General features: G+C 38.4%; 2 protein-coding genes and 1 pseudogene across 2 annotated transcripts; 1 reads left to right on the forward strand and 2 right to left on the reverse strand.

Moving 5' to 3' along the window:
* Positions 1-452: 452 nt before the first annotated feature.
* Positions 453-5,594, forward strand: LOC140781148 (rhodanese-like domain-containing protein 8, chloroplastic). Its single transcript, XM_073126968.1, has 8 exons — positions 453-849; positions 1,507-1,560; positions 2,235-2,384; positions 3,415-3,589; positions 3,927-4,018; positions 4,713-4,816; positions 4,894-5,166; positions 5,252-5,594. The coding sequence occupies exons 1-8, from the start codon at positions 496-498 to the stop codon at positions 5,406-5,408; spliced, it is 1,359 nt and encodes a 452-aa protein (XP_072983069.1). The 5' UTR covers positions 453-495; the 3' UTR covers positions 5,409-5,594.
* A 120-nt stretch (positions 5,595-5,714) lies between these two features.
* On the reverse strand, positions 5,715-6,826 carry LOC140782813 (two-component response regulator ORR5-like; annotated as a pseudogene).
* A 3,870-nt stretch (positions 6,827-10,696) lies between these two features.
* On the reverse strand, positions 10,697-11,221 carry LOC140781970 (uncharacterized). Its single transcript, XM_073128284.1, has one exon. It carries the CDS (start codon positions 11,219-11,221, stop codon positions 10,697-10,699), a length of 525 nt encoding a protein of 174 aa, XP_072984385.1.
* Positions 11,222-11,394: the final 173 nt, after the last annotated feature.

An 11,394-nucleotide genomic window follows, 5' to 3' on the forward strand; every position in this document is an offset into this window, starting at 1 on the left:
TACCGGCAATCTTTTTGGAAGGATAGGATTTTTATTCTTCCACTTTGGGTCTCTCTTCGCTTCTCAGCCAGCAATCTCCATTCTTGCTTTCTCTAACCTTTTGTACTTTATAATCTTGCACATTCTCCTTTTCTTAATTCATAACTGGGCTTTTGCCCGTTTATTCTTTAAAAAACTCCCTTTTCAATGTTTCGATCTCTTATCTATGAATCAAATTATTAGACAAAGTAGATAGAATTAAAAGTTCTACTTGATACTCTCCGAAAGAATCCAATTTAGTAGAGAGCGAATTATATATGAATGATGCAATCATGAAAGTCGGCATCGGTTTGGTCGCGTTCTTTTGCATTTAAAGCCCTAATATAGATTTTTATTTCCATCGGAGGATTTACTTTGAGGACTTAAATGTAAAATTCCCACTCCGGCTCCCTCTCACATCTTTATTCCTGCCACCACTCCGAATTTGTAGCCTTGCAGATAGACGACGAGTCGAGGATGGCGATAGGGAGCGGCATCCATTGTTATCGCGGCCATCTTCTTCTATTATCTCCCTCCTCTATTCCTCGTCATTGCTGTCTTCATCTCAGAGCTCCATTCCCTTCCTCTTTCTCTTTTCCTGTCCATTTATCTTCTCCTGTAAGAGGAAGGAGAAGCCCGAGGAGTCTCCGTTGCTTCTCCCGTGCAATCTCGAGGCGGGGAGGCGAACCGCGAAGTGGGTTTTCTTCCTCTTGCGATCTTGACGGAGGGGAAGGCTCGGGCAAGGACGATTTCTTGGTTGTCAACTTCTATAAGTTCGTGTTCATCGAAGACCCACAAGCCGAGGTCTCCAATCACCTATCTTTCCTCCAGGTTTTGTTTTATTATCCCTTTTCCTCTTTTATACGGTTCTTTTCGTGACTAATTGTTCTCTAAAATTCGCCCAAGTTGGTATCTTGGTTTGATTCTGCACATAAGAACCAGGAGATAACACATAAGAAGAGGCACGGGTGTTCTTACGCACCTTGCCTTACCTCTGTCGATGTTGATATTGCAGAAAATTTTGGAAAACTAAATCAATCGCATGTACACTTAGATATGGATTAAAATCTCTTTACTATTGTGTTAATTAAATTTTGGTCTGACAATTATGATTTATGTATCAGAGCTAGTGAATATTAAACGAAGCATATGATTTACTTAAGAAGGATTTGTGGTTGTAAAACTCTCTAGGTTATCTGATTTGGCTAGTGAAAGCTTAGTCTGGTTTTTCTAGTGTACTTAGCGTCTTGAAGATGTTCTGGTATTGTGTTTGCTTCATTTTTCATGCAATCTGCAATCTTTTACTCATTCTGTTTAGCGTTTGTTAAGCAAACAATGTTGGTTTATTAGATTTTATTTTAATAAAAGTTGATTTGTTCTTTTATTGGGCTCAAGCCTCAGATAATTTAACTTAAATAAGACTTGAGAATCTATTTCACCATTGAATTGTAACTATGAAACACTTATAATCTACATTGCTCTTACCAGGGACGTGATATACATGGTCGCATATATGTAAATGAGCAAGGGATTAATGCACAGGTACATTTATGTATTATATGCATCTTGGTCCATACGACATGTTAATGTACTAATATACTAATGAATGATTTCGTCCTACTTAGAGGTAAGCTTTTATTTGAAATGTTGCATGTCTATCGGTCTATCCTATTCTAATTGGAAATAGGAAGAGCAACAAAAGCCAGAATGGTTTTGTTTCAGATTTGAGGTCCCAATGAATTTGAAACTAAAATGAAATGTCCAGATAAAAGAAAAATGTAGCGAATGTATCAATGTAAGTATACTTAAGTCAAAAAATTGATAAATAATCTTTTGGCATGAGCCATGTCTTTATAAACTTCTTGCAAAATGATTAGTCATAAATATCAAAAATGGAATGTTTCAAAAAAAGAAAAAAAAAAAAAGAATCCTAGCTGCTCTGTGATTTTAGCTAAGCTTTTGACTGTTCTGGGATCTTAGATTCTTCCGGCGTAACTTTTCTTGATTTTAAATCAAGAACTTTTCTTAGTCTTTGATTGCAATCACATTTTATGTTTTGGAGAAGCAAGTATGCAGTAGATGCCAAAGCACACTTGGTATCATAGTTTCCGTTAAATTGAACACTTGTTCATGTTGTGAATTCCTTTTATGTTCATAATTGTGTTGGAGTCAATAACTAGGTCATATGTTCATGCTAACGTTTAACATCATTGCAGTACAGTGGTCCAGAAAACGATGCGATGTCATATGTTGACTGGCTCAAAGAAGACCCTCGGTTTTCTGATATCTTGGTCCAGACTTCACCAGCTTTAAGTGGGCATGCTTTTCCTCGACTGAAACTGCGGTATAAACCTTCACTTGTACAGGCAAGCAATATAAACTGTTTCTTAGTGCATACTAGTCCTAGATCTTTTTGGAAGGCTTTAGATCATGAATGCTCTAAATTAGATTTTTTTGTTCTCTTGCATGATGCCTTTAAGAAGGTAAGACAATCTGTTGAAGGATGTGTTAGAAGTTTATGGGTGATCCCACACAAAGTGATGCATAAGTATACAGCACTGCATGTTAGGGGTGTCATGTACACATCGTTTTGCCCTGTGTTGCATATTTCACAAGCTCCATTCATTCTTATCCTTGATAGATATCTTTTGGCAAGCACAGAGTCTTGCATACTTGATGTTAATTTTTCCAGTTACACATCGCATCATATTGTTTAGGTAGGTTGCTGGTCTGGTTGATGTCTTAAAGGTTGTACATGATTCGGAAGAGGGGACACACAAGTCTCTTGTAGAAGGCAGATGTTAGGAGCAAATCCTGGCTAACTTCATGGCCTATTTTGCAAATTCATGTGGATGTTTTGAATTCCCTAGCTAATTGATGGTTCAGCAACTTATTTTTGTAGATCTTTGATCTTTATTGTTTGTATGTCTTTTTCTACTTGTCAATTTACAGAAAGCTCATGATGAACATTGAATTGGTGATACTGTACCTAAGAGTGCTGCTTTCTCAGATAGGTTCTCTCCAGTCACCTAGACAAAGACGCCCTAACACAACGTTACTATTTATTACTTCCTGCTATTTTTGCAACTTCCCAAAACTATGTTTTCCACTAGATTAGGAGTGCATGAATATGTGGTGTCTCAAATTGTACAGGGACTTTATCATAATCTGAAATCCTCACTTTAAAACTTTCGCATTTGAAACATCACAACCTAGAATACGATTATGTCATCCAACAGTTCTATTCCATCAGCTCAATTGATTAGTTTATTTCATAAATATCTTGGTCATAAATAACTTTTGTTATCATTTCATTATTTGATTTTTGGTTGCTATTGTATTATTACTTAATGTTTCTCATCAGAATTTATTAACCTGTGGGACCATATTCTTCAGTTGGAAGGAGGTATCTCTCACCTTCCTTTATTGAAACCAACAATGCGAGCTACACCACTGACTCCATCTGAATGGAGGGAAAGGTTGCAAGCGAGGAGCAATATTGATAAACCTTCACACGAAACAGATAGTTCAGTCTCCAATAGGAAATTTCTGCTACTGGATGTTAGAAACGGCAAGTATATTTATATTTTTTTTGCTGTCAATTATGGTGTCCTCTATGAAATATTTTGATGTCCATGAGATGGCATTGTAGCTGCGTCCTCAGTCATAGATTAATATATAATAGTTATTCTCATGTTATCTGATGATTATATTCTAATGAACTGTCAAATGCAAGATTAACCGTAAAGAAGTACAACTTTATTTCATATAATCAGAGCCTTTTTCTTTATTCTCCTTATATGTGGTATGTCAGTTTTAACTTTTGCCATTCTACTGATAGCACTAGAATGATCATTTGGAACCTTGTACTTATCTATTTACTTGTTTCCAAAATTTTCTGCAAGCAGGCTATGAGTGGGACATTGGCCATTTTCAAGGAGCTGAGCGCCCTAATGTGGATTGTTTTAGAACCACTTCTTTTGGGCTCTCTGAGCAAGAGGTATGGTCATGTTTTAAACAAATATCTGCATATAGCCCTGTAGATGTAATTGACAAGGACAGTTTTTAACTTAAGAGGTTCTCAATCTGTACCAATAAGATGCAAACCTTTTAGATGGAATTGACACTGCATTCTCCGTCTTCCTTCTACCAGAGTCTTTTTCTCTTTTCTACTCGCGAGATTATGATATTTTTATGTCATCACCTCTGTGTCCTGGCCTTGTATCCTATTGACTTGAGGCTGTGCTTTCTAATCATGTCCAATAGGCTTCTTATCATCTTCCTTTGCAAGATTATGCTAGAAGAGAGCACATTGTCTTTAGTTGATCTGATCTGGATCTAAGATATCATGGTGATCTATTTGCCCAACTGCTTGTTACATGTAGAAACTGGAAAGTAAAATGTTTCATGGTCAAACAGGTAATTAACCTGTCCTTATTGTCACTCTGATTACAACCTAAAATCTTGTCAAGCCTGCCTTATTGTCACAATTGCCAGCATAATTTCCAATTAAATTTTGCTTGTTTTAGAAGAAATGCAATAGAAATAGCAACCATTCTGCCTTTCGATGCTGATCGCTGAAGATTGAGTAGTCGAAAGTTTACTATTCTTGTCATGCTAGTCTCATTTCATGTTTCTCGTTATCTTCTTTCTTATCTATTGGGCAAGATAAAATTCTATTTTTCTAAATGCAGATAGACACTTCAGATCCTCTGATCGGAATCGACAAAGAGAAAACAGACATACTAATGTACTGCACTGGTGGGATCCGGTGCGATGTGTATTCTACAATTCTTAGGTATCTAATCTTTTTGTTACTTTCGCAAACCACTATATCATAATCTTTCACTAACCCTTTCTGGGCTTTTGATTCAGACAAAAAGGTTTCCACAACCTTTATACTCTGCGCGGCGGAGTGTCTAATTACCTCAAGAGTGAAGGTCCTACTGCATGGGTGGGAAATCTATTCGTCTTTGATTCGCGTCTTTCCTTACCCCCTTCTACCTACAAGCCTGGTGAAGATGCTGAGGAAAGTGCACAGCGGATTTCCGAAAGAAGTCTCCTTGCAAGATGCTATGTATGTGAATCACAGCTGCTTGATTTTAGGCATCGAAATTGTGCAAATATCGACTGCAATCGGCTCTATCTGTAAGCTATTGTCACCTTCTAATTAGTTGCCACACTGTTTTAAGCACACTCCACTTGAGATTTAGCAATCTTCCATCTCTATCAGATCTTGCAGCTCATGCGTGAAAGAATTAAGAGGGTGCTGCTGTTCAGACTGCACGAATGCTCCTCGACTGCGGCCGGTCATAACCGGACATCAGAGATACCACAAGTGGCATATATATCGTGACAGCGGCCTGTGCCAAAGAAGTAGCAACTTATAAACTTGGACCTTTCTTCTTCTTCTTCTTGAGATGCCTACCTCTAAGTACTGTATAATGCTTCTTGCTGTACAAATTAGAAATGCACCAAAAGTTCATCCATTTTCTTGAATGGAATTAGCTAATGGCACGGATGAAGAAACATGTGATTTACTTTGTTGCAAGGGCTTGGTTCAATTTTAACTTAAATTTTTGCACTTCCTACCATTATCAAATCAATATTTGTTATTATGAGAATAATCACCTCTTCTTTTTTTCTAACATTCTCGTTAACAGTTAGTAATTTACCACCCATACTAAACCTTATAAGTCTATAATCGCAGAGATTAGCTTGCCAAAGGTATTTATCACAAACAGAGGCATGAATGTCCACAATTAGAAACAAACATTCCCAAATCCCCCTTCTCCAATTTGGGGCCTTTTTTTCTTTGCATATTAAGAGGTCACACAAAAAGAACCACCACAACCAAAACATCACTATAATATATAGTTTTTTTTTTTGTTTTTTTCCATCTATCAAAGACGATCACCGGATCGGACGGCCATTACCGCAGCACACGGCTGCACAAGCGAGAGACGTCGGACGGGCTTCAGCAGGAAATCTTCGGCTCCCTCCTCCAAGCACCTGAAAATTTTAAACCATTATGAATTCAAAATTTTATTTGAAAAAGATTCAAAATAATACTCCGAAAAAAAAAAAAACCTGTTGATCCTTGTAGGGACGTTCTCGGAGGACATGATCACCACGGGGATCTCCCTCAGGTTGGATGATTCCTACCATCGATCAAAACGGCAGACAGACCGAGTAAATTTTCAGGTTTCTTTTAAAAAAAATAAATAAATAAATAAAGAATTCGAATTGGTTACCTTGACTTTCTTGAGGAGATCATACCCTGTCATCTCCGGCATGCAGTAATCCGTGATTATCATATTCACATTTGGCTCCTACGTTAAAGAGTAATTTATAATATTAATTTTATTTTCCTCAAAATTTGTAGATATTAATTCTGGAATAGAAACGGCGTACCAAGCCCAGCAATTCGAGAGCTCTCTTCCCACTATCCACAGTGGGAACTGCCACATGCAAATTAAAAACAGTGAAGCAAATAAATAAATAAATATATATTTTTAATTGTAAAGTCCGTACCGCGATATTTCGAGTTGCGGAGGAGATTGGCGATGACGGCGCGATCCACCGAGCTATCGTCCACGGCCATCACGTGCGGCTCCTCGTCCTGGTTCCGGTCGCCCCCGGCGGTGCTCCGTCCCTCGCCCCTCGTCGCCATTGCCGGCCGGAGAAGCAGAGCGTTAATATAAATTACCGACTACCTGAGCCTCACACGAACACATCTAAAGAGAGAGATATATATATAGATATAGATAGATGGAGATGAGAGCGCGTATCTCGAGGCAGGGGCCGAATCGGGTTGCGACTGCTACGATACGCTGGTGATTTGTTTCCCTTCCATTCTCTCTCTAAATCTCTAATAAATCTCTGTCACGGAGCCGGAGCTAGCCACCGTATCTGGGTAATAAATAAGCACGATTTTTAAAGATACACTTCTGAACGGAGCTTATCTATGTCTCTACGGTGTGTGTGGTGACGCAGGGCTGACTTGTAGAGAGACAGACCCATCTCATACGTGGGTATGTATATATATATATATATATATATATATATATATATATTAATATTCGTTTAGGGGTGGTTTTTTAATTTTTAATTTCTCATTTCGTGATCATTATTTCTTATCGACGAGAGAAAGAATAGACGTAAAAGGATAGTATTTGACCATGGGCGATATGATGAGAGGATCGTATACTTGGGAGAGCGAAGCAGATCTTCTGCACGCAATCCGAAGCGATCTATATCGAGAAGTCAAACGGGCACGAAACGAATCCCTTAGAAGCTGACGTGGTCAGGAAGGTCGGACGGGATCCGGAGCTGCGGCAGCGCCAGCGCCAGCGCCGTCACCCGCCGATCACCGCACGGAAGTACGGCGTTCCAGGGAACGAATAAACCCGAGGGTCGGAAGAGAACGTTGTCCGACCAGCCTGGCAAGCGGCAGTGGGATGCCACGTGGTGTGTGTGTCCTGTGGTTCTGATACAAGTGAGATCGACCTTGATCTTCTATTAGAGTAATTGAGCCAGTAATGCCTAATTTGATGTTCTCATCCTTAATCCTCAAATATTTTGCTCTGTATATAAAGACATCAACTTACAGGCCTAAGATAAAGATAATAGATTTAATTCTCCCTAATTATTAGGGTTAAATTTGATAAGACTTTACACTGAAATATTATATACACATGGTTTGGAATCAACATGATAGATTCTCTTCCAAGATCAACCCAATTTTTGGGTCAATTGCATCATTCCAAAGGGACAATAAAATCATTGCTTCATTATACTCCAAGTATCTGAACCAACACAAATAACTTTGTTGGATTAAAAATTGCAGTTACTATCATGTTTCAAAAAGCAGCCCAATTGCTGTTTAAATAAAATTAAGGAGAACAAACAATGAGTAACATCAGTAGGATTGGAAGATCCTACTAATTCTCTCTGTGCATAAATATAGGCAACAACAGCATTTATAGATGTAATAATCAGCATGAATGACATCTGGGTATAAGAAAGAAAGGAGGACAAGCAAGTAGGACGGTACAGCATTCAGTAAACAGCTTTATGTTCATCAATGTAGTGTCAATAAATATTGTGCTGTAGTACTCATAAATGACAAGCTAATAGAGGTTCCACATCACAAGTAACATCAGGCTAACAACACTATTGCCTTCTCTCTTTCTATAGCCCTACACGAGAGATTCAACTTACTCTTAAAGATATGGCATCTAAGATATTTGTAGCACAAACTATTTTACTTAACAATAAGACTGACCCATATCAAAGTTCAATGGACTATATACTGCACTAGACAATAGAAACCTAAGCCAAATTCAATTCTACTGGGCTTCAAATGTAAGCGTACAGCAGGCTCCATTACCTGAACAGATATTCATCAAGCAAATACTAGCTATATTCACAGATCCCTTGCAATGTGCAAAACGTCCCCCTTTTTTTTTCCTTTGACTGAACTATCTATCAAAAAGATAGAGAAAAAAAAGGAAATAAATGTTGGTCCTGCAACAATTTGACCAGGACTACACTATAACTCTATAAGGTCCATTTCTCAACCCTAATGATCTGCCAACCAATCTGAACGTCCATTTCTCAACCTAATGATCTGCCAACCAATCTGAACTCAATGAAACAGTAACATGAAACACATCTTAATCCACATGATCTTCTGAGACATCTGAAATCTGAATAAATTAAATAGCAACTCCTAAACCTACCATAGTTAAGTTGTTAGAAAACTATACAAATTCCATGTTCCAATTACTAATCTCAAACCCAACTTTTACTTCGCTATCTTCAATTAGGCTAGGATGCAAATCATTGAAGTGTTAACCTCAGCATGTTTCAACTCATTATTGTAATTCACTGCAAGATAAATGTGGTGTCGAGAACCAACGACCAAGTTAAATGCATTTTTTGATAATGGATAGAGTTTGAAAGTAGAATTAGGGTTCTAAGTTAAATATACTCTTAGAAAAATAAACGGATACGATTAATTTACTTCTACCCTTAGATTATCTTACTCTTACTCCTAAGATACACTTAAGGCTAAAGTAATTTCTCAATACTTGGATTCAATGAATGATTAAAAAAGGAGACAGACCCCCCTGCTATATATATAAGTTGGATACAACGAGTTCTACTAGAACTAACCCAAAAAGGCTTACATGACTCAAATTAAAATTTGTCTTAAAGATTTACATAACTTATTAAACTTGTCTTAAAAACATACATGACTTAACTAAGTTTGCCTTAAGGGTTTAAATAATTTGGCTAAACTTGCCTTAAAGGCTTACATAAGAGATAAACATAAATTAACTAAAAGATAAATAGAATCGATTCATCGAGTCTAATGTCCCTATTGATGTGATCTGACCTGATCTAGTTCGCATCAATTTTAAACCAGAATTCACCAATCCTAATACATGTCAATATAGAAAATTCAGGCGAGTAACAAAGCAAATGAACTTTAGAAAGAATAAAGAAGATGGAATTTGGAAAGCAATCAATAGAATAGAAGATTTAGTGCATAATTGAGGTTATATTGCTCTCAAGAAATATTAATTGCAATCAGACATTCGATGTAATTTACATCATCACAATAGCTTACATACTTATATACATATTTTGCCTGACGTATGCCTTCAAAGGTGCTGGCAATAACGATTAAGGCGATCTAGGTAGGAAGCAAATGTATCGTGGTCTCATTCTATTCGATGCAGACTATAAATGATACTTAATCTGCAATAGCTGGGAATAGACCAACTATCACAAATATCACATGTAAGCTCTCATGTTAAACTAGTCAGTCAGAGACTTCCATAATAGAACTATTGTATGTGAATTCTACTGTTTACTATTATCCAATAAAATTTAGCACTTCAAACACAATAACCCAAATCCAATAATGCATGTTAAACATTGTCTTTATAGGACAACTTGTTTATATTTTACTAGTATTTTCAAATGCTATTTTCATGAAAGAGAGAAGTATCCATGAAAGGCAGGCAAGAGATGCTCTATAAAAAAGAACAATAAAGACTACTGACAGCGAGTATTATTCGTCAAACACTGATAATCTCAACTAAATGGCGAATTGTAGATCATAGGGAACTTTTGGCATGATAAAAGCATGTGAAATTACAAAGAAAATCAACTACAGTTCCCCAAGGTAAGCACAAATAAGTAAATAATTACAAAATTTACTTCTGCAGCATGAAATAATTTTGCTACCACAACTGCAATTGAGAACCATATCATGCAAAATTCAACTACTTCAAGACGTAACACTCCTGCTCGTGCTACCCCTATGGCATTACATTCACAATTCAGATCAATTATAGACAATATCATCAAACTAAAAGGTGCAGAAACTTAAAAATGGGGATCAACAAAGAAACGCTTTGAATAACAAATTCAGTGGAGCAAACCAATTTAAAAACCCTCAAAAATTAATCAGAACGACATAAATAAAGAAACAGCAAATTCACCAACCACGTCAGTAGCCAGAAGCACAGGAATGTGAAAGGAGCTCATTAGGAATCGTGTAGGTCAGCACAAACACATATATATTTCCCATGATACTTACGTAACCACCTATACACCGTGTTCCTCAACCCCGATCTCTTGACTTTATTGTGAAACCCTAGCCCTAATTCTTCCCATACCCTTCTTTCACCGTATCCATGTCGGCGGCAGGAATTTGAACATATCCCGCCTTCTTCGGGCACTCGTCGTCATCGTCCTCCTCCTCGTAGATCTCGTAGCGATCGGCGACAAGGGACCACGCGAGATACATGACGGCGGCGGTGACGGCACCGCAGCCGAAGCCAAAGAGGAGACCGGCGGCGACGACGACGACATCTTTAGCGCGATTGCGCGGCGAGCTGACGCCGACTTTCTCGGCGGCGGCCGGGAGATTGGCGCGGCGGATCAGGACTGCACGGTCGAGATCGACTGGGGAAGGGTGGAATGGGGTGATAACGCGGTAAATCGAGAAGATGGCGGATGGGTGGCGAAAGAAGTAGGCGTCGGCGATGTTGTTATCGGCGGAGAATGAGATGAGGAGGATGTTACAGGGATGGAATGCGACGCCGGGGCGAGCGGAAGCAGGGGAGAGGAGTGAGAATACCGCGGCGAAGATGACAGCAGCGGCGGTGTAGGAGGAGAAGGCCATGTTGAGAGGAGAAGGGAGGAGACGAGAAAGCTCTAGAAGAGAAAGGAATAAGACAGACGACGGAAGAAAGGGAAAGAAACGACACTCACGGTCACGGTGCCGTTCAAGTTCTAGTAACGATGTGATTGATTCGTGCCCTCCTCATAAGTTGGGCTCCTTTGTTTAAGCTGGAC

The sequence above is a fragment of the Typha latifolia genome, chromosome 2, assembly GCF_019914945.1.
Source record: "Typha latifolia isolate L0001 chromosome 2, TyphaL0001v2, whole genome shotgun sequence".
Taxonomy (NCBI): domain Eukaryota; kingdom Viridiplantae; phylum Streptophyta; class Magnoliopsida; order Poales; family Typhaceae; genus Typha; species Typha latifolia.